Here is a 24,122-nt window from a genome sequence, read left to right as displayed (position 1 = left end):
GCAGTGGTTGGAGGGAGACCCTGGCGCGCCCATTCTTTCTCTCCCTCTGTGTGTGTGTGTGTGTGTGTGTGTGTGTGTGTGTGGTGTGTGTCTGCCTCTTTCCCTCTCTCACTCTCTCAAGTAAATAAATAAAAATAAATAATAAATAATAAACCCCTTCTTTGAAAAACAAAGCCAGTGGGTAGAGCCGTTTATCAAGAACAGGGAAGTAACTCAGGTGAAACTGCCCTACTTTCAAGCACTGCCCAGGAATACAGGAACAAGTCAGAGCCAGGGTGTTTTTTTTTTTTTTTTCTTTTCTTTTCTTCCTTTTCAGTGAGGCGGAGCTTACAGTGTGATCTGGAGTTCAGATGCTTGTTAATGACTGCTCCGAGCTCACCCGAGAGAACAAGCAGCTGCTCAGCGCAGTAATTCAGAGCGCACCAGGGAAGAAAGCCTGCGCTGGGGATGGAAAGCCACACGCGTCGCCACCCGGAGTCGCGCAGCCGGGGACCTCACGTAAGTTCAGAAGCAAAGTGCCCGGCACTGCTGCTATTGCTGCAGAGGAAAGCTTTCCTTCTAGGTCCGTCACGTGCATTATTTTTTGATGTCTTTTTACAAAACTGCTCACACTGGCGAGACACTGTATGGTTGCTATTTGGTTCTCAGTCTGTGCTGAAACTCATGGTCTCTTTGCATTTCCAAACAGCAAGCTAAAAACATTCTTTCCTTCCGATTCTTACTGCTCTCATCAGACAGAAAGGTTTTGCTTTGATGTGTTTTTTCCTTTTTTTTTTTTTTCCGAGGTAGGGTCTCTGGTCCAGGCTGACCTGGAATTCACTATGTAGTCTCAGGGTGGCCTCGAGCTCTCAGCGATCCTCCTAACTCCTAACTCTGCCTCCTGAGTGCTGGGATTTAAGGCGTGTGCCACCAAGCCCGGTTTAACCTGAATATTTACTGAGACATATGGACAGACAGAGGTTTTACCAAATCATCATATTCCAATCTCACATTTCAGGAATGGTTAAGGAACTGCTTATAAGAACTTTTCAAGAGAAGGAGCCTAAGAATGAATGTGTCCAAAGTACATGATATACTTGAAAGAAACTTTTTTTTACATTTTATTTATTTATTTATTTATTTATTTATTTATTTGAGAGCGACAGACACTGAGAGAAAGACAGATAGAGGGAGAGAGAGAGAATGGGCACGCCAGGGCTTCCAGCCTCTGCAAACGAACTCCAGACGCGTGCGCCCCCTTGTGCATCTGGCTAACGTGGGACCTGGGGAACCAAGCCTTGAACCGGGGTCCTTAGGCTTCACAGGCAAGCGCTTAACCGCTAAGCCATCTCTCCAGCCCGAAACTTTTTTTTAATAAAGCCATTACTGTGTACAATGAATATATATCAATAAGATCTGTATTAAAGCCGGGTGTGGTGGCACATGCCTTTAATCCCAGCACTTGGAAGGCAGAGGTAAGAGGATCACTATGAGTTCGAGGCCACCCTGAGACTACAGAGTGAATTCCAGGTCAGCCTGAGCTAGACTGAAACCCTACCTTGGGGGAGGGGGGCAGTGCTGGCGAGATCTGTTTTAAAAGAAAAGAAATAAAAGCTGGATGTGGTGACTAACCTATAATTCCAGCACTTGAAAGGCTGAAGTAGGAGGATCTTTGTGAGGTCACGGCCAGTTTGGGCTACAGAGTGAGTTCCAGTTCAGGTTAATCTGAGTCTGGGGTAGAGTGAGGCCTTGCCTCAGGAAAAAAAAAAAAAAAAGGAGAAGGAGGAGAGAATACAAAAGAAATAAGCACAGAAAAAATAAAAAAAATAAAAAACTTGTGCAATTGCATATCATTCATTTATTTTCTTTTTATTTATTTACACATACACACACACACACATACACACACACCCGCACCAGGGACTCTTGCCATTGCAAATGAATGCCAGACCCATGTACCACTTTTTAAGCTTTGCAGGCAAGTGCCTTAACTGCTGAGCTGTCTCTCCAGCCCTCAGTTTTCTTCCCCCCCCCTCCTTTTTGACATTTTTTTGAGGTAGGGTCTCTCTCTAGCCCAGGCTAACCTGGAATTTACTTTGCAGTGTCAGCCTTAAACTCATGGCTATCCTACCTCTGCCTTCTGAGTGCTGGGATTAAAGATGTGTGCCACCGTGCCTTGCTCAATATTTCTTCTTCTTCTTCCTTTTGTGGTTTTTCAAGGTAGAGTTTCACTCTAACCCAGGAGGACCTGGAATTCACTATGTAGTGTCAGGGTGGCCTCGAACTCACAGCAATCCTCCTACCTCTGCCTCCTGAGTGCTGGAATTAAAGCTGTGCACCACTATGTCTGGCTTCTTCTTACATGAGAATTATTTTCAGTTTTAGTTGTATACTTATTAAAATTGATGGTTAGACTTTTCTGAACTTCTTGCTGAAACTGCTTCCCCCTCATGTCTTCACTGAAATCTATTAGGCAGCAGTCTCTAGTTATGAATGCAATTGTTACCCTAAGCAATCTTTCCATCTCCCCACCTATTTTTATATGACATTTTCATTGCAGCCTGGAATTATCAGTTCATTCATCTGCCTGACATTTCTGTCGTTTCTATGACCACATCCGTTCTGAAGTTCTCTACTTGGCCTTCAAATTACCTCCTAAGGTTTCCCACTTAATAATCCAATTATATTTTACAATATTAATCAGCAAAACATTTCTCCTGTCAGACTGGGCTCTCATTTTACTATCTTCAATCATACAATGTTCTCTTCCAGAAGGATTCTTTTAAAAAATAAAATTGAAGCCAGGTGTGGTGGTGCATGTCTTTAATCCTAGCACTCAGAAGGCAGAGGTAGGAGTTTGAGGCCAGCCTGGAGCTACAGAGTAGGTTCCAGTCAGTCTGAGCTAGAGTGAGACCTTACCTCAAAAATAAATAAAATAGGACTGGAAAGATGCCTTAGTGGTTAAGGCACTTGCCTGTGAAGTCTAAGGACCCAGGTGGCATATGCGTTGAAAAAAATAAAAATAAAAAAATAAATGGTAGGATTTCATGGCATACAAAATATGAGCACTGAAGGACAGAAAGAAGTCAAAGGAACCTTCCAGGTTACTGGGTAGATGGTAATTTTATTCACTGGGAACAGCAACAGTGGAGAAAACCCAGGCATATGAAGATAAGGAAAACTTCATTGAGACCAAGTTGACTTGCAGAGTCTGTGGGACGCATTCAAATAAAGTTGTCCTATAAACAGTTGGTTAGTGGGTTTGGAGTGTGAAGACCCAGCCAGAGTTTCATATGTAGGAATAACTTTAAGTGATTGTTAAGCCACTCAAGCAAATGAGGCCAACTTGGATGAATAAATACTAAAGTGACTTGCAAGGAAGGCTAATACAGAATCCTAAGAGACAAGAAGGTTTTACCTAGAGCTTTGGGGAAGTTTAGCAGCCAGAGAGGTTGGAGGTAGCTAGGAAATCAGGTGTCTGAGAAGCTCAGGAAAGAAAATGTTCTCAGAATGAGGCAGCAGCCCAGTGTAGCCGTGGAGGCCTGTGAGACCAACACTTGAGAGGTGGAGGCAGGAGAACCTGCTCAAGGTCATCTGTGGTTCATAGCGAGATGAAGGCCGGGCTGGGCTTCAGGAGAGCCTGTCTCAGAAAGAAATAACAGCTTAAAAAACAGGTTACATTGGTCTAGAGAGATGACTTAGCGGTTAAGGCACATGCCTGCGAAGCCTGAGGATCCAGGTTTGATTCTCCAGGTCCCACATAAGCCAGATGCACATGGTAGAGCATGCATCTGGAGTTCCTTTGCAGTGGCTGGAGGTCCTGGCATGGCCATTCTCTCTCTCCCTTTCAAATAAATAAATAAAATGTTTTTAAAATTGTTAAAAAAAAAAAAAAGAAAGAAAGAAAACAGATGACATGTCAGGTGTGGTGGCGTAAGCCTTCAATCCTAGCACTTGGGAGGGCAGCCTGAGCTAGAGTGATACCCTACCTCGAAAAACCAAAAAAAAAAAAAAAAAAAGTGGGGGCTGGAGAGATGGTTTAGTGGTTAAGGCATTTGCCTGCAAAGCCAAAGGATCCCAGTTACATTCTACAGGACCCATGTAAGCCAGATGCACAAGGGGGTGCACTCATCTGGAGTTTGTTTGCAGTGGCTGGAGGCCCAGGCACACCCATTCTCTCTCTCTCTCTCTTTCTCTGTTTCTTTCTCTCAAATAACTTAATTAAGTATTTTTTTAAAAAGAAATTAGTAGTAATCTGAATCACTTTTTTAAAAACTCTGTGGATGCTCAAGTCCCTTATAGAAAATTGCAAAGAATCTGCATGTAACTCACACATATTTTCCCATATACTTTAAATTTCTAGGTTGTTTAGAATATGTAATACATTGAGATACTATGTAACTAGTTATAATACTGCATTATTTGGCAAATGATGGCCAGAAATAAAACCTGTGCACTTCAGTACAAACTTTTTTGTTTGTTTCTTTGTTTTTTCGAGGTAGGTCTCACTCTAGCCCAGGCTGACCTGGAATTCACTATGGAGTCTCAGGGTGGCCTCGAACTCACAGTGATCCTCCTACCTGTGCCTCCTGAGTGCTGGGATTAAAGGCATGCGCCACCACGCCTGGCTTGTTTGTTTTTTTGAGATAGGTTTCACTCTAGCCCAGGCTGGCCTAGAATTTACTATATAGTCTCAGGCTAGCCTCAAACTCGTAGCAATCCCTCTACCTTGCCTCCTGATTGCTGGGACTAAAAGCATGTTCCACCACATCCAGCGTAAATATTTTCTTCTGAATACTTTTTGCTTAAATTAAATTTTATTTTTAAAAAGTTTTATTGACAACCTTCCATACATATAGAAAATATACCATGATCATAATCCCCTCCCACCACCCTCCCTTTTTCCCTGTCCCAAATACCCCTCCACTAAATTCCTTCTTCTTTTTAATTTATCTTCTGTTTTGATGTCATAATGTTTTTCCTCCCATTATCCAGGTCTTGTGTAGGTAGCATCAGTGGCTGTGTGGTCATGGATACCAAGGCCATTTTGTGTCTAGAAGACAGTATTGTAAGCACTCCCTTCCTTTGGCTGTTACTTCTTTCTGCCACCTCTTTCACAATGGTCCCTAAACCTTGAAAGGGGATGACAGAGATGTCTCAGTGCTGAACACTCCAGTGTCTCATCTCAGTATTTTGATGAACTTTGATTGTCCCCAGTGGTCAGTGCCCTCTTAAAAGAGACACTTTTCCAAATAGTTCTCTTCTTAGTTCTTTGAAACTATGGATGTGGAACTTGTAGGTACCAAAGGCTGACTGTACTATAAGATTTCTGAATAAACCCAAAGTATCACTAACTGGGAGTCAGGTGGCAAATTGGAAGTGAGGATGGCAAGAACATCCTAGAAGCCTTGGGCTAAGAGGAACATTATACTGCCTTTGTCGTCTTCTTTTTCTTTCTTTTTTTTTGGTGGGGGGAGGGCAGGGGGTTCGAGGTAGGGTCTCACTCTAACCCAGGCTGACCTAGAAGTCACTGTGGAGTCTCAGGGTAGCCTTGAACTCATGACAATCTGCCTCCCAAGTGCTGAGATTAAAGGTGTGCGCCACCACACCCGGGAGCATTATATTTCAAAACAGATACAAGGTTTATGGAATTAATCGTGCCTAGGACATATCTGTATCTCCAACCCATAATTTCCTCCAGATCCTTAATCTCATGAAAATCTACTATAGGTTTTGCAAATTTAACATATCCAAAACTACCACCTCAACTATTTCACCAGCTGATCCTCAAATCTGTTTCTGTTCTCTTTCAAACAACACCATTGCCAGTCGTTCACCTGAAACAGAGGACTCAGTCACTCTCTCAACCTGGTGCCTTCATTGGCATCTCTGCCATCAAGTTCTAATACGTTCTCCACATTCTTTTGATTCCATTCTCAGGATTCCTTCTCTCCTCCCTCTTTTCCCTCTCCCCTGACTTCCTCCTCCTTCCTCCACCCTCCCCTGCTCACCTCTCTTTTGGATTTTTTGTTGTTTGTTTTGAAGCAGGGTCTCCTCTAGCCCAGGCTGAACTAAAACACTCTGTAACCTAGGCTGGCCTCAAACTCATAGCGATCCTCCTACCTCTGCCTCCTGAGTACTGGGATTAAAGGTGTGTGCCACCATACCTGGCTTTTGACTCCATTTTTGTGTGGAGGGGGCAGACTTTGAGGCAGGATCTCACTCTAGCCCAGGCTGACCTAACACTCACTGTGTGGTCCCAGGCTGGCCTCAAACTCAGAGTGATCTTCCTACCTCTGCCTCCCGAATGCTGGGATTAAGGGCATGGGCCACCATGCCTGGCTTGACTCCATTTTTATTGACTGTTTTTTTAAAAAAATATTTTATTTACTTAATTGACAGAGAAAGAAGTTGAGAGAGAGAGAAAGAGAGAGAATGGGCATGCCAGGGCCTCCAGCCACTGCAAACGAACTCTAGACACGTGCACCCCCTTGTGCATCTGGCTAGCGTGGGTCCTGGGGAATTGATCCTGGGCCCTTTGGCTTTGCAGGCAAATGCCTTAACTGCTAAGCCATCTCTCAAACCCTGTTGACTGTTTTTTTACATAAGGTATATTCATGGAACTATCAGAGAGACAAACATGGGGTTGATTTCAAGGAACTTATGATCTGATTAGAGAAGTAGGTCACATATCATGAGGTAACTAATATGACTGGTTTTCTCCTAATACATCAGATGCGTAACTTTGCAGTTACAGATATGTCCATTCCAAGACAATAGATAAGAGGGTTGGAGGGATGGCTTAGTGGTTAAAGTGTTTGCCTGCAAAGCCAAAGGACCCAGATTCAATTCACCAGGACCCACGTTAGTCAGATGCACAAGGGGGTGCACAAATCTGGAGTTCCTTTGCAGTGGCTGGAGACCCTGGCACACCCATTCTCTCCCTCTCTCTCCCCCTCTTTCTCTGTCAAATAAATGAATAAATAAAATATAAATAAAAGACAATAGATAATTAAGTATGGACTGGACCGTCAAACCTGTGCTACAGGAATGTAGTGAAGGAAAGGTGACCTTTGGGCTACAGAGTTCAGATTAAGATTCAGAACAGAGGTGAGGTTTGTAAGGAGAAGAGACAAGCCACAGCCTTCTAACTGGTCAACAAGGTAAAGAAGGAAGTGTTCAAGACAGAAGGATGTGAAGTCAGCAAGAGGTTAGGGACTTGAGGCCCCACATGAGACCCCCCAGGCATACGCATCCTGTAGGGAATGTGGAGTCATTACAACTTTTCTTCAAGAGCTCCTTTGCTGACATGAGTCTTGTAAGGAGATTAATCAGATAGTAGTGTGCAAGGCAGGCAGGGAGCAGAACTAGAAAAAAGCACAGTAATCTAGATCTTGCAGCCGTCTAGTTTTGAAACACTTGTAACAGATATTTAAAACTTTGAAACTATTTTAAGAGCTAGAGAGATGGCTTAATAGTTAAGGTGCTTGTCAGCAAAGCCAAAGGACCCAGGTTCGATTCCCCAGTGCCCACGAAAAGCCAGATTGTGCAAGGTGACACATCATCTGGAGTCCTAAAAACAAACAAAGGGAGAGAGGGAGAAAGAGAAAGAGAGAGAGGATGAGAATGACCAGGTACACATGGACCTCTCGCCACTGTAAATTAACTCCAGATGCATGTGCCATTTTGTGCATCTTCATAGGAACTGAGGAATCTGACCCTGGACAACTCAGGCTGGCAAGCTTTGTAAGCAAGTATCTTTTTTTCTTTTAGAGAGAGAGAGATAGACAGAGGGAGGGAGAGAGAGTTGGTGTGCCAGGGCCTCATTCACTGCAATAGAACTCCTGACACTTGCGCCACCTAGTGGGCATATGCGACCTTGTGCTTGCTTCACCTTGGTGTGTCTGGCTTACATGGGATCTGGAGAGTTAAACATGGGTCCTTAGGCTTTGCAGGCAAGCACCTTAACCACTAAACCATCTCTCCAGCCCTGCAAGCAAGTGCCTTTATCAGCTGATCCATGTTGCTAACCCATAACAGATTTTTTCCATTTAAAATTTTTTTTTTATATTTTATTTTTTATTTATTTGACAGAGAAAGAAGGAGGGAGGGGGAGAGAGAGAATGGGCACTCCAGGGCCTCCAGCCACTGAAAACAAAGTCCAGATGCATGCACCCCCTTGTGCATCTGGCTAATGTGGGTCCTGGAGAATCAGACCTGGGTGGTTTGGCTTTGGAGGCAAATGCCTTAACCACTAAGCCATCCCTCCTGCCCCCATGACATATTTTTAAAACTTTTTTATTGACAACTTCCATAATTATAGACAATAAACCATGATAATTCCCTCCTATCCCCTACCTTCCCCTTCACAAATCCCCTCTCCATCATATTCTTGCCCCCTTTCAATTAATCTCTCTTTTATTTTGATTTCATTATCTTTTCCTCCTATTATGAGGGTCTTGTGTAGGTAGTGCCAGGCACTTGGAGATCATGGATATCCAGGCTGTTTGGTGTCTGGAAGAGTGCATTGTAAGCAGTCTTACCCTTCCTGTGGCTCTTACATTCTTCATGTCACCTCTTCTGTAATGGACCCTGAGCCTTGGAGGGTGTGATAGAGATGTCTCAGTGCTGAGCACTCCTCTGTCACTTCTCAGCATCATGGTGCCTTCTGAGTCATCCCAAGGTCACTGCCATCTGAAAAGAGAAGTTTCTCTAGCCCAAAAGTGAGAGTAGCATTAATATGAGTATGAATATTAAGAGAAGTTCTTACTGGGCAGTTTGGTGAGCATAATATATGCAGTTAGCCAGATACCAGCAGGTGTTACACCACTCGGGCTCATGACCTCCCTGTCATAGGTTTTCAGTACCAAGCATGTATTCTATCTTGTGGAGCAGCCCTCCAGTCCTGTTAGAGAGCAGTTGGTTTCCCCCATAACAGACATACTACTATTGCATCCATTGGCTCATTTGGATCTGGCTGACCAAACTTAAGACTTTCAGTGTCCACTGGTGTTTATCTCTACTGATGACTTCTCTCTCCCACAGGGCTATGTGCAGCATAGCTCTTTTCTGCTTTCTGTCAGCTGGTCTGCATGGGGGAGGCTTTCAGCTCAGCTCCAGAAGGATTTCTGTGTGACCTTGCAGCCCAAGTAAGTGGAGTCTTCAGCAATAGGGTCTGTGGTGGTTTGATTCAGTGTCCCCTACAAACTTAGGTGTTCTGAATGCTAAGTTCCCAGCTCTTGGAGATTTGGGAATTAATCCCTCCAGGAGGCAGTGTGTTGCTGGGGGCAGGCTTATGGGTGTTATAGCCAGTTTCCCCTTGCCAGTGTTTGGCACACTCTCCTGTTGCTGTTGGTCAGAAGGTGATGTGAGCCCTCTGCTCATGCCATCATTTTCCCCTGCCATCATGGAGGTTCTTTCCCTCTAGTCTGTAAGTCAAAATGAACCTTTTCCCCACAAGCTACTTTTGCTCGGGTGTTTTCTGCCAGCAATGTGAACCTGACTGCATGCGACAGGGTCTTAGAATCTATTCCTGGTGGGAAACCCAAGGGCTTGGCAATGGCCTGTAATGTATTAGAGGCATCAGGGACTTCCCTGGCCAACAACTCACTGGAAGGTATCCCATCTCTGGCACTGAAACTGACCAAAAAAGTAGGTTTCTGTGTGACTTATTCATACCCTCTTAAATTTTCATTAACTCTCTCCTCACCCTTCCTTTAGTCAATCTCTTCCCCTGACCTCACTTAGGCCTTTCCACACACAGTAACCTGTTCCTCTGCTTACATGTATACAGTACCATCCCCTTAAGACCTCCCCTCTACTCCCTACCTTACAGCCCTTTTCTAGCTTACAAGCTACTGATTTTTGTCCCAATTCATATACAAGTTTAAGCATTTGTAGCTAGGATCCACTGTGACAGAGAACATCCTGTGTTTTGCTTTCTGGGCCTGGGTTACCTCCCTTAGTACAATCCTTTCCAGATCCATCCACTTCCCTGAAAATTTCATACTTTCATTTTTATTTTTTCTTTTAAATATTGTTTATCATTTTTATTTATTTATTTTTGACATAGAAATAGGGAGAGAGCACACGTGCATGTGAGAGAGAGAGAAAGAGAGAGAGAGAGAGAGAGAGAATGGGCACACCAGGGCTTCCATCCACTGCAAACAAACTCCAGATGCATGTGCCCCTTGTGCATCTGGCTATCATTGGTCCTAGGAAATTGAACCTGGGTCCCTTGGCTTTGCAGGAAAATGCCTTAAAAAAAGCCATCCCTCCAGCCCTCATAATTTCATTTTTCTTTACTGCTGAGTAGACCTCCATTGTATAAATGTGCCACATCTTCATTATCCACTCATCTGTGGAGGCACATCTAGGCTGGTTCCATTTCCTAGCTATTGTAAATAGAGTGGCAATAAACATGGATGTGCAAGTATCTCTAAGGTAATGAGATAAGTCCGTAGGATATATGCCTAGGAGTGCTCTAGCTGGGTCATATGGTAGGTCTATTTTTAGCTGTCTCAGGAACCTCCACACTGATTTCCACAATGGCCATACCAGATTGCATTCCCACCAGCAGTGTAGAAGGGTTTCTCTTTTTCCATATCCTCATCAGCATTTATTGCCATTTGTTTTCTTTTATTTTTATTTAGTTTTTTAGTTTTTTGTATATCCTGGATATTTTAAGGTTTTTCATATTGTATTTATTTATTTGAGAGAGAGAGACAAAGAGAGAAGCAGAGAGAGAGAATGAGTGTACCAGGGCCTCTACCTTCTGCAAACAAACTCCAGATGCATGTGCCACCTTATGCATCTGGCTTACATGGGTACTGGGGAATTGAACCTGGGTCCTTAGACCTCACAGGCAAGCACCTTAACTACTAAGGCACCTCTCTAGTCCCCCAAACAGATTTTTATAATAAAAACTAGTAGACTTAGGCAGGTCATGCTTTTTGTTTGTTTGGTTTGTTGGTTTTTATAATTTATTGTTTTTATTAACAGCTTCCATGATTGTAAACAATATCCCATGGTAATGCCCTCCCTCCCACCACTTTCCCCTTTGAAATTCCATTCTCCATCATATCCACTCCCTCTCTCAATCAGTCTCTTATTTTGATGTCATCATCTTTTCCTCCTATTATTCCCCTTTGAAATTCCATTCTTCATCATATCCACTTCCTCTCTCAATCAGTCTCTTATTTTGATGTCATCATCTTTTCCTCCTATTATGATGGTTTTGTGTAGGTAGTGGCAGGTACTGTGTGGTCATGGATTTCCAGGCCATTTTGAGTCTGGAGGAGCACGTTGTAAGGAGTCCTACCCTTCCTTTGGCTCTTAACATTCTTTCTGCCACCTCTTCTACAATGGACCCTGAGCCTTGGAAGGTGTGACAGAGATATTGCAGTGCTGAGCACTCCTGTCACTTCTTTCCAGCACCATGATGCCTTCTGAGTCATCCTAAGGTCACTGCCATCTGAAAAGAGAAGCTTCTCTTACCAAAAGGGAGAGTAGCATTAGTAATGTAAAGCACCCACATTTATAAAGGACTTGCTCAAAGACGGTCTCACATAGAGAGTGTGCATCAGTTGTTAGGGAACTACAGACAAGACATGTTAGGCAAAACCTCAAACCTGGACCTCTCGTGTTAAAGATGAGGAAACTGGCTGGGTGTGGTGGTGCACGCCTTTAATCCCAGAACTCTGGAGGCAGAGGTAGGAGGATCACCATGAGTTCCAGGTCACCCTGAAACTACATAGTGAATTCCAGGTCAGCCAGGCTAGAGTGCAACCCTACCTTGAAAAACCAAAACCAAAACCAAAAAAAAAAAAAAAAGAAAGAGGCTGGGCATGATGGCACATGCCTTTAATCAAGGGGAGGTAGTGGATGTAGGAGGAGGATCTGTATGAGTTCAAGGCCAGCTTGGAACTACATAGTAAATTCCAGGTCAGCCTGGGCTAGAGTGAAACCCTACCTGGAGTAGGGGGAAGAAAGGTGGGGGGGGGGAGAAAGAAAACCTTGGGATTGAAGAGATGGCTTAATGGTTAAAGGTGGTACTTGCTTGCAAAACTGACCAGACTGGGTCGCGCGCACACACACACACACACACACACACACACACACACACACACACTGGGTCTAATTCCCCAGTACCTACATAAAGCCAGATGCAATAAGTGGTACAAGCATTTGGCATTAATTTCTAGTGGGAGGAGACCCTGTGGGACCTTCCCTCATCCTTAGCTGTATGGTGACTGACAAATGTGGATCCTAGTCCGCTCCAGGAGTTGTGGATAAGTATTGTGGTTATTTCCTCTCTAAAAGTTTGTTTCTAGTACTGAATGTTGTTGATTATAGCTAAATCCTTGAAAGTCCAAAAGAACAACTTTTTTTTTTTTGAGGCAAGCCCAACAGACTGGCCTTTTTTATGAGAGAGAGAGAGAGAAAGAGAAAGAGAGAGAGAGAGACAGAGAGAGAATTGGCATGCCGGGGCCTCTAGCCATTGCAGTCAAACTCCAGATGTGTGCGCCCCCTTGTGTGCATGTGTAACATTGCATGCTTGCTTCACTTGTGTCTGGCTTATGTAGGACCTGGAGATTTGAATGAGTCCATAGGCTTTGCAGGCAAGCACCTTAACTATTAAGCCATCTCTACAGCCCCTTTCTATAACTTCTAATGAGCAGCTACTCTAAAACATGATTATGTTAGTGCAGCATCTTATGTTAAAGGAAAATTAGTTGTTTTAGATACATTTTTAAATTTATCATTTATTTATTTGAGAGAGAGAGAGAGAGAGAGAGAGAGGGAGAGGGAGAATGGGTGCACCAGGGCTTACAGCCACTGCAAATGAACTCCAGATGCATGTGCCACCTTGTGCATCTGGCTTCCATAGGTCCTGGGGAATCCAGCCGAGGTCCTTTGGCTTTCCAGGCAAGTGCATTAACCGCTAACCCATCTCTCCATCCCCAAACTAGTTTTTAATACTTTTCCAAGTCTTGAGCTAGTTAAACTTACTGAACTTCTATTAGCCAGGAATAGCTGTACACTTCCTGATTTACATTGTCTCCTTAGCAGCCAGATAATAAAATCTTCTTTTTTGTTGAAGTAAGGTCTTACTCTAGTCCCAGGCTGGCTTCAAACTCATAGTAATCCTTTTACCCATGCCTCCCAAGTACTGGAATTGAAGGTATGCGCCACCACACCCAGCATAATAAGACATTTTATCTTCATAGCATATGATGAAAAAAAAATTTTTAAATCTCAATAAAGGATAATATGCTACAAAATAAGCACAATGCCATTTTATTTATTTGTATAACTCATCTATAGCTGGGAAGGCTAACACAGAGTGGCCTTATCACAGGAACTCTAAAAGGCAGGATAAACTGATTATTAACCAGGGCTATGAAGTGATTTGAAATATCAACTTGAACAAGGCTGCCCTTCCAGTTATGAACACCTTAACCAGTCCATTTGTGAGCCTATTTTAATCTCATACCTTTCAACTGTTGCATAATATCATATCCTTCAACTGAGGTTGACTTATGCAGTTTAAGGTGTTTCTGAATTCTTTTTCAGCCAACGTATTCATAATCCTTAAATGTTTTTCCTGGAGGAGAATTGCTTTCCTTGTGTAATGTTCCTTCATAAGGTCACTCAGTACAATAGGAGCAATTCTTGCCCTGGGGAGGTTATAAACAATAGAGAGAAAGGTGTGTTTTATCTCCATCCTCTAGACACTCTAGCAATTAAAAGCATATGAATACAGTTGAGAGGCTGAGGTAGGAGTTCAAGGCCAGCCTAAAATTACATGGTGAGTTCCAGGTCAGCCTGAGCTAGAATGAGACCCTAACTCAAAACACCCAAAAATAAAAAAGTTTATGCATATAAAGCTTCATATGGTAATTGGTTGCTTAGTTTTTTGTTTTGCTTGATTTTAAATATTTTATTTGAGAGAGAGAGAGAGAAAATGAATGGGCATAGCAGGGCCTCCTGCCCCTGCAAATGTAATCTAGACTCACATGCCACTTCATGCATCTGGCTTTGCATGGGTACTGGGGATTTGAACAAGGCCCACAAGCTTTGCCTAGGCCTTGTTTTGTTTTGTATTTGAGATAAGAGCTCACTCTGTAGCCCAGGCTGTCCTGAAACTTAGTGTGTAGAGCAGGCTAGCCTTGAACCCATGATGATCCTCCTGCATCACCCTCCTGAATCTGGGACCACCCAGGGTTGTCACCTGTTGGTAGATTCTTCCTGATGCTGGCTCGGCACCGAGATAGGCCACGTGCAGCAATACCCCTGCTCCCCTGCCAGGCCCCTTCTGAACAACGCAGCACATCCCGAGTCCCCTTTCCCACCAAACTCTTTTTTAAATTCATTTCCATATTTATCGAAGTTAGTCACAATTCCTATTTCAAAATATTCCATAACTTGGGCTGGAGAGATGGCTTAGCAGTTAAGGCGCATGCCTGCGAAGCTTAAGGACCCAGGTTCAATTCTTCAGGTTCCAAGTAAGCCAGATGCACATGGTGGCACATCATCTGGAGTTCATTTGCAGTGGCGAGAGGCCCTGGTGTGCCCATTCTCTCTCTCTCTCTCCGTCTCTCTGTCTCTAATAAATAAATACATAAACATTTAAAAACTATTCCACAGCCGGGCATGGTGGCGCACGCCTTTAATCCCAGCACTCGGGAGGCAGAGGTAGGAGGATCGCCGTGAGTTCGAGGCCACCCTGAGACTACATAGTGAATTCCAGGTCAGCCTGAGCCAGAGTGAGACCCTACCTCGAAAAAACAAAAAACAAAACAAATAAAAACTATTCTACAACGTGAATGGGAAGAGTATTTCAGCTGCTTTGAAAGAGTACAAGTTGAGTTAATGCAAATTTTAGAAATATAGTTTAAAGTAATTTTTCATAAGACAGGAATTTAATAAATGTGAATCTTTGTACTATGTTACCAAAGGGATGTAACTCCCCGAAAAGTCCTTGCATATAAAAAGTTCAAGATGAAACTGAAGGAGGACACAGCACAGGAAGGATTGGTGACCCAACACATCCTGATCAGGGACACATTCAGCTGCAGGGAGACACAGTGTAACAAAATATAGCACCTTTAAAACATCAAGCGATTAGTGACACGTCTGTAAAGTTGTTCTGAGCTTTAAATAGCTACATGAAAGTAATGTGTACAGGAAGCAGTAACACAACCGAGCACTTTGAGAAGTGTAATGTTACGGCTTGATTGTAAATGTAACAATACAGAACGCTGAAAGTCAAATTTACATCCACAGAACTCCAATAAAGAAAAAGCTGTCATGGCATCCTTACTGGAGATTTAAACCTGGGCAGTAAATCAGCACACATTAATACAGGAATGAAAGTGTAGGCCCTGCTTAGAAATTCAAGCAGCAGTGAAGTATACTCAGGGTTTCTTTTTATTACACACCAGTGAGGAGCTTTATTACAAGACTTCAGTGGAATTCAGAATAAAATTAGTATGTTTCAGATGATCTTTGGAAATTTTTAGTTATGTAAGTACCATAAGAGATTATCATAACATGATTGTTAAAAAAAAATATATGGGCTGGAGAGATAGCTTAGTGGTTAAGTGCTTGCCTGTGAAGCCTTAGGACCACGGTTCAAGGCTCGATTCCCCAGGTCCCACGTTAGCCAGATGCACAAGGGGGCGCACGCGTCTGGAGTTCGTTTGCAGAGGCTGGAAGCCCTGGCGTGCCCACTCTCCTCTCTCTCTTTGCCTCTTTCTCTCTGTCACTCTCGAACTCATGGAGATCCTCCTAACTCTGCCTCCCAAGTGCTGGGATTAAAGGTATGTGCCACCATGCCTGGCTTATATTTTATTTTTATTTTATCTGAGACAGACAGACAGAAGGAGACAGAGAGAGAATGGGCGCACTGGGGCCTCTGCAAATGAAAACATGCCCCCCCCCTTGTGCATCTGGCTTATGTGGGTTCTGGGGAATCAAACCTAGTTCCTTTGGCTTTGCAGGCAAGTGCCTTAACTGCTAAGCCATCTCTTCAGCCCCATAACATACTTTTTATAAGATACTTCTACAATATGAAAGAGCTTTTTATCAGCCAGAAATCTGAGAGCAATATGATCTTTCTTTTAACCAGTGGGCAAAGTATGCACCCGTATTTTTTTCTAACCTCTTGTAATTCTTACAGGTTTTATTTACGTGGTTAATTGAAATAAGAACAAATTTACTTAACAAGTAATTTCAGCAGCCTATAAAGATCTACACAGACTATTTTCTTGGGGCTGGATGCAGCTCAGCAAGAGAGCTCTTGCCCTACCTGCACACGGCCCCGGGTTCTATCCCCAGCACTCCCAACTCCTCCACAAAAGAAAGAAAAATCTCTGCTTGTGACATTTGCTTCAGTGTTGTTTTCAGACGCTGATACTTTACACCGTAAGTCCTACCATAGCAAGTGATGTCCATACTCCAAATGTTGATGTGAATCTTGAATGCCGCCTTCTGACTTGAAAAGGTAGATTGTAGGTTCTAACACATTTTTCAAGAAGTTGTTACCATTTCGTATTTGCTTTCATTTATAAATATGAATGTCACTGGCAAGTATCATAATGTTAAGTTATTAAACTAATTTCTAAATGTTGATTGTAAAAGCCTTGAGCATATGTTGCAACAAACAGTAAAACCAGTTATTGCAGTCCAGTTCGCATTGCTGGTAGAAATCACCCAACCAAAAGCAGCTTCTGGGAAAAAGAGATTTATTTTGGCTTACAGGCTCAAGGGGAAGTTCCATGATGGCAGGGAAAACGATGGCATGAGCAGAGGGTGGGCATCACACCCTGGCCAACATAAGGTGAACCTAGCAACAGGGGAGTGTGCCCAACACTGGCATGGGGAAACTGGCTATAAAGCCCATAAGCCCGCCCCCAACAATACACTCCCTCCAGGAGGCATTAATTCCCAAATATCCATCAGCTGGGGAGCTAGCATTCAGAACACCTAAGTTTATGGGGGACACCTGAATCAAACCACCACATTCTGCCCCTGGCCCCCATAAACTGATATCCATACATGATATAAAATACAATGCATTCAGTCTGACTTTAAAGTCCCTATAGTTTTATCAATCCTAATGATGTTCATACATCCCCATAGTCCAAGATCTTTTAACTGACACATAATACCAAAAAATAACCTCAAAAAACCCATAATGGCACAGAATAAATATTCACACTGCAATAGATGGCATTGGGCATAGCAAAGAAACATTCAACCAATACAAGTTTTAAAACAACCAGGGCAAATATCAAACTGTAGCTTCAAGTCCAGCAACTCTAGCCAGTGACAAATCTCCAAATCCAATAATTCTAACCAGCAACAAGTCTCTGGCATTCCAATTCCACCCCTCCAGCTAGGCTACTCACAGTCCTGGGAAACTTCATCGGGGCCGGCAGCTCCTCGGCAGCCATCTCATGGTCCCGGCATCTCCACTGGGTCTCCACTGCAAGCCACTGTTCATCCTCATGGCCCCATGGGGTCTCTATGCAGGCAACCAGCAAACCCGCTTCACACTGCCCATGGCCATTTCCAAAACACAAGACTGTGTTGCAAACTCAATGACCCTCTTTCCAGCATTTCCACAATACCAGGTAGGGTGCCAATTTGTTAATCCAGGGGGGGAATAAAGCAGACTTTGAAGAACAGGACACTCCTTAAGCACTCAGGCCCCTTCAAAAGAGTCTACATTCTTCTTGTTGCCCCAGAGCAGGTCAGCTAGCCCAGTCTCAAAGGTTGTAATCTCTCAGTTGCAGCTGAACAGGCAACAGTTCGCCCAAATATTTTTCTTTCTGTGCCATATCCCTCTGCACACACCAGTTCATTTCTACGCAAAGCAACCCTGCACAACTTCTCAGGACATGGGCACAAGAGCAAGCTTCTCACACAAACTGCTAGCCCAGTCCAAGCACAGCTCTTTCTCACCCTCATAAGCCAAACCTCACAGTCCATAGTTCTTACTGCATTCAGGTCTTGCAGCTCTGACCAGAATAGTCCATCAAGCTGTACTTACAGCACTGCAAGGCATCTCTTAGGCCAAGGTTTCAACTCCTTCCACATTCCTCTTGAAAATCAGCTCCAAAAGGCCGAAGTCACACAGTCAGGTGTCTAGCAGCAATCCCACTCCTCGGTACCACTTTACTGTTGCAGTCTGGGTTCGCATTGCTGCTAGAAATCACCCAACCAAGAGCAGCTTCAGAACACCTAAGTTTATGGGGGACACCTGAATCAAACCACCACACTAGTTAAAAAAAAAAAAAAAGGTTTTTTCAGGTTATATTCATTCAATTATTTTCTAAATGATCTAACCTACCCAAGAGTTTCTAATATTTGCAAAGTTCTTAGGAAACATAGATGTGGACAGTATGAAGACAAATGTTGACAAACACTGTGTGTGTTACTTGTATTTCAAGAGACAATTCAGTCCACGACATTGTTATGAAGGTGTTTATTTCTATTAACAGTTGGACTCAAGTGATCCTGGTTATTCTGGAAAAAGCACCTTGTTTTTATCATTTAATCAAACTTTTCCACAGTCACTTCTCCATAAAGCACCTGTCTTCTTTGACGCAACATATGAAAATAAAATTGTGGAAACAATGGTAGTTACGGGGCCATGGTTATAAGAAGAAAATGATAGTAGTCAAAAGAGACATTGTATTTGTTAGGAAGCCTTACTGAAAACATTCCCAATTTCTTCTTGTAAGGCAACGTAATGTATATGGCAAGAAGTTCCCCAGCATCTCCAGCAGGATATAAGATAATTTTTAAAAAAGTTATAGCCGCTTTATATTGTGAGCGATGAGCCACTCCATGAAGATTCCCGAGCTTACTTGGGCCTCAGTCGCAAGCACAGAAGTAGGAACAATTCCAATGAAACAGTGCACTGTCTCAAGCAAAAGCAAATGTTTGGAAAATTTCCAGCGTCTTCTGAATACTTCTGTGTAAACCTCTGTGTTCCCTTTTCCATATAAAAGTGGGCCGTGGCAACAGCTAACACCAGCCAGGCGGTGGCCAAGCCCCCCAGGCGCCTTGGCTGGCTGGGGGGCTCCTTCCCCTCGCTCGGCCAGGGAAGCAGCGCCCCATCACCCCCCAAACTCTTGCTGAGCCTGTGGGTCTCCGCAGTTCTCCAGGCAGCCGCTGTCAGGGATGGGGATGGAAATGGTCCTCCCCGGCTCGCGGTTTGTTCTGAGGATCTTCCGATGTCAAAGAACAGGTGTTTGTAGAAAAGTGGACACATCGAATGGGACACGTTAATGGAGATTGAAAGGCTTGGCCGACGCCAGGAACCAGGTCAGTAAAGCTGGTTCAGGTTTATTGGCCCAGCTCTCGGGCGAGGTTCACGGCTCCCAATATGGAAGGCCAGGGAAGTCGCACCCGGACCTAAGGTGCAGGGCTTTTAAAGGGGTGGGGGGTGCTAGCTAGAAACCAGGGGCAGGCTGAGGCAAGTGACTATTTCAAGGATGGGGGAAGCAGAGGTCTCCTAACAAGGTTCCAACTGGTGGGGAGGGGGGGCAGCTGTTGGCCGGCAAGGGAGGCTTGAAACTGCTGATGCCTGATCGTGCCCAGGAATGTGGGTGGTGGGGTTATTGGAGGGCATGGCTGTCATGTTAGGTGCTTTGTTCTGAGCACGGTCCCGCCTAACATTCCGACCTTTTTGTGCATATATGGGTGTCCACTTAAGTCCTGGCTACTTCAAGCTGGTTGGGGGCGTCGTGGGGGAGGGGTGTTGGAAGTCGGGTGGGTCTGTGTGCAAGGGAAGAGCATCTGGTTGACAGCCACCCTGGAAACTTCCCGGGTGCGCTCCTGGAGGAAGCGGAGGGCGCAGGGGCTATTAGAAGAGGAAAAGCCATCATTATTAATGGACTCATACGTGGGGCTAGGCGGGGTACAGGTGGGGATGGCCATCAGCTCGGGTAGTGAAGCTGCGTTTGAGGTCTTCCCCCAGTGTCTGGAGGGTTTTTACTCGGGTCTCCACCAGGCCTGATTCATTTATTCATGTATATCGCAGCAGTATTCTTCCCAGAGAGAGAGACATGTCTCCCCCTTTTGCTGTTAGTAGGTCCAGAGCCCTCCTGTTTTGTAGAGTTACCTGTGCCAGTGAGGCCAGCTGGAGCTGTAGGGCTGGTATGGCCATTGTGGTGGTCTCTTTCATGTCTGTGAGCCTTCCAGTTAGGCCAGTGAGCTCTTGGGGAAAGTGTGGGGCTGTCATCAGGCTGTGCCCTAGGCCTCTGCCCACCAGGCCTGGTGCTGTGATGGATGTGACTAAGCTTATTACTTCAACGAGTACAGTCAGTATTGTTCCTCTCTTTCTGTCTGTCTTTTTCTTTTTCTTTTTTTGTAGCAATTTCGGGGCACTTGAATATTGTTGATAATATAAATTTAAGTTTTTTTAAAGTATAGACTGTTAGACTGGGGATCAAGGTGATTGGGATGCATGGGACTTTCCACTGGGGGAAAGTATAGCGGTAAAATGATGAGTTACAAAGGAATAATATCCCTTCTGAAACAAGGTTATGGGTTTGTGTGGCAGAGGGACATTGTATCCCTGCTGGAGGCCAGCATTCAGAGGACATTGAGATATAAGGGTATGAACAGAAGAGAGGAGAGGTGATATCTTGGCTAATTACCTTTAGGGGTAACTGAAGGATTAATAGCCTTCCAGGAAAACTAAAGGGAACTAAATAGTTAATAGCTATCCCTAAAGTTTGCGGGCAAAAAGAAGTTTGGCATCCTTCCCTGATTGATGTATCCTCCTTAGTCTAGATGGCCCTTAGACATTCCTGGCTGAAGAAGCCTATTCTGAACAAGGACACAGACAGCTACAATTCTCTTATCAACTGCACCTGTAACAGTCTGTTTGCCTTAGGATCCTCCTTATAAACTTACACCCTAGCCTGGCCCCATGCCAGGGAAAGCTGAGGGCCCTCGCTAAACAGTCTATCTGTAGAGACCAAGTCCGGTGTTCTCTTTTGCTTTCCTCTTACACTTTCCTTACAGTGACATAGGGCTTTGTTGGAAGAGGAATAAAGGCATGACAAAGAAAACACATCGTGGAATTAAGAGACGTGCAGTCACACATGGGACTGAGAGTTATGTTTAATATTTTATTCATTTATTTATTTGCAAGCAAAGAGAGAAAAGGCAAGCCAGAGTCTCTTGCCACTGTATACAAACTCCAGACACATGGGCCGTCTTTGTGCATCTGACTTAACATGGGTGTTAGGGAATCAAACCTAGGCCATCAGGCTTTCCAGGCAGGCACCATTAACTGCTGAGACCTATCTCCAGCCCATGACTAAGAATTCTCTTTAAAATACTTTTTAAATTAATTAATTATTTATTTGTAAGCAGAGAGAGAGAGAGAGAGAGCGAGAGCGAGCAAAGGGCGGGGGAGGGAGAGAGAGAGACGGAGAAAAGGGGTGTGCCGGGACTTCTAGTTGCTGCAAACAACTTCTAGATGTATGTTTCCCTGCGCATCGGGCTTTATGTGGGTACTGGGCCATCAAACCTGACCTTTAGGCTTTTGCAAAGCAAGCACCTAAACTGCTGAGGCATCTCTCCAGCCCATGGCTAAGAACTTTGAGAGGGGAAAATTGTCCTGCACTACTGGGTAGGCCCGATCCTAAGTCTTCTTAAGTGAAAGGGGGCAGGAAAGTCAGTGGTAAGAAAAGCAGTGGTCAAGGGCCCAAGCAAAGGACTGTGGGTAGCTTCCACAATGAAGAAAAGTTAAGGAACATATTCTGTCCCGCAGCCTGCAAATAAAACAGTGCTGACAGCTTGACGTTAGACCCTGCAGCCCTTTCTTTGCTCCTAGCCTCCAGAAGTGTAAGACGAGTTTGTGTTTACGTTTGTAGCACTTTTCTAACAGCAACAACAGACAACGAGTGCACCATGAGATTGTGTGTAGGTTCATGTATTTTACTACTCACGTAATAGCTCCATGTAGCTATCTCCCAAGCATCCTGATTACATTATATTCCAAATTAAAAATTTACTTTCCTTTCCCAAACCTGTCCATTCACTTCCCTATCCTTAGTCATCTTAGTAAATGGCACAAACACCCACCTAACTGCTAATAATAAGAAAGTCATTTTTTTATTTCTTCCTGTTATCCCCTTATAGCTAATCCATAATGTCCATCAGTTTGACTTCCAAAATAAATTTTAAAAAATTTATGTATTCATTTGAGAGTGACAGACAGAGAGAGAGAGAAAGAGAGAGAATGGGCATGCCAGGGCGTCCAGCCACTGCAAATGAACTCCAGATGCATGCGCCACCTTGTGTATCTGGCTTAAGTGGGTCCTGGGGAATCAAGCCTCCAACCAGGGTCCTTAGGCTTCACAGGCAAGTGCTTAACAACTGAGCCATCTCTCCAGCCCTCAAAATAAATTTTATATGTATTTGCTTCAGTTGAATTTCACTGACACCTATTCTTTAACCACTTAGCCATTTACAAAATATTTTATTTCCATGAAAGAGTGACAGACAGACAGACAGAGGCATTGAGATAAAAGTACGGGCGTGCTAGAACCTCTTGCTGCTGCAAAGGATTTTGTGTCTTTATGTCTTTACGTGAGGTACTGGGAAACTGAACCTGGGTTTGCAGGCTTTGCAAGCAATTGCTGAGCCATATCCCCAGCCCCTGATTCTTGATTCTCAATGAATCCATATCTACCCAGAAGCCACCAAAAAAAACCAAACAAACAAAAACACTTGTGGTAACTTTTTTTTAAAATGAGATAGAAGTCTGGCTATGTTGATCAGGGTAGCCTTGAACTCCTGATTCTCCTGTGTTCTGTTGTGGTAATGTTGAAATAGTTGTTTAAAAAAAATGTTTTTCTTTTTCTCCTCTTGTTCTAGCCCAGGTTGACCTGGAATTCACTATATCTCATGATGGCCTTGAACTCACAGTGATCCTCCTACCTCTGCCTCCCGAATGCTGGGATTAAAGGTGTGCGCCACCACACCTGCATAAAAAAAAAAAAAGTTTTAATACTTTGTGACAACTCAGTTTCTTAGTAACAGAGACTCAGGAATTTTTTTAAATGTACTTATTTGAAAGTGACAGAGAAAGAGGCAGATAGAGAAAGAACGGGTGCGCCAGGGCCTCCAGCCACTGCAAATGAACTGCAGATGTGTGCACCCCCTTGTGCATCTGGCTAACATGGGTCCTGGGGAATTGAGCCTCGAACCGAGGTCCTTAGGCTTCACAGGCAAGCGCTTAACTGCTAAGCCATCTCTCCAGCCCAAGACTCAGGAATTTGAGAAAATAAAACGCTAAAACTCTTTTTTTAAAAAAATATATTTTTATTTGTTTATTTATTTGACAGAGAAAGAGGGAGAGAGAGAGAATGAATGAATGGGTGTGCCAGGGTCTCCAGCCACTGCAGACAAACTCCAGATATGTGTGCCCCTTGTGCATCTGGCTAACATGGGTCCTGGGGAATCAAACCTGGGTCCTTTGGCTTTGCAGGCAAATGCTTTAACCACTAAGCCATCCCTCCAGCCCAAAACGCTAAAACTCTTCATCAAAAGCCAGGTACAGTGGCTCATGCCTGTGACTCCAGCACTTGGCAGGCTGAGGTAGGAGGATTGCTGTGAGTTCAAGGCCAATCTGGGTCACAGAGTTCTAGGTCAGTGAGCTTTAAGTGAGAGAAAAAAAAAAATTCATCTAGAGTTAGCTATGCCAGCCACTTTCCTGCCGAATGTCTTCATTAAAAAAAATTTTTTTTTATTTATTTACGAGAGGTGGGGGGCAGATATATAGAGAATGGGCGTGCCAGGTCTTCCAGCCACTGCAAACGAACTCCAGATGTATGTGCCACCTTGTGCAGCTGGCTAACGTGGGTCCTAGGGAGTCGAACCTAGATCCTTTGGCTTTGCAGGCAAGCGTCTTAACCACTAAGCCACCCTCCCACTCACCCCCGCCACGTCTTTAGAAGTCCCTGGGCCTTGGGACTTCCCCAGGGCTCGCAGGAGAGGAGGCCAACGCAGAGTTGCCAGGCTTTCCAGCATGCCAGGCACTCCTCTCGCAGAAGTGCGAGGCCTCAGTCTGCAGCCGGTGGGCACCACAGCACGGCTTGGGGCCCTGCTCT

At 44.1% G+C, this 24,122-nt stretch overlaps 1 protein-coding gene and 1 pseudogene across 1 annotated transcript in view; one reads left to right on the top strand and one right to left on the bottom strand.

The window, feature by feature from the left end:
- The first annotated feature begins 416 nt into the window (after positions 1-416).
- The window catches only part of Gne (glucosamine (UDP-N-acetyl)-2-epimerase/N-acetylmannosamine kinase), a 76,446-nt gene continuing 52,740 nt past the window's right edge, over positions 417-24,122 (top strand). The window contains exon 1 of the mRNA XM_045152468.1: positions 417-498. Coding sequence (XP_045008403.1) covers positions 448-498 — 51 coding nt within the window. The 5' untranslated portion in view covers positions 417-447. The remainder of the gene's footprint in view (positions 499-24,122) is intronic.
- LOC123464390 lies at positions 18,541-19,264 on the bottom strand (annotated as a pseudogene).

The sequence above is a fragment of the Jaculus jaculus genome, chromosome 1, assembly GCF_020740685.1.
Source record: "Jaculus jaculus isolate mJacJac1 chromosome 1, mJacJac1.mat.Y.cur, whole genome shotgun sequence".
Classification (NCBI taxonomy): Eukaryota; Metazoa; Chordata; class Mammalia; order Rodentia; family Dipodidae; genus Jaculus; species Jaculus jaculus.
The sequence above is the reverse complement of the archived record's forward strand: the minus strand, read 5'-3'. Positions and strand labels throughout refer to the sequence as shown.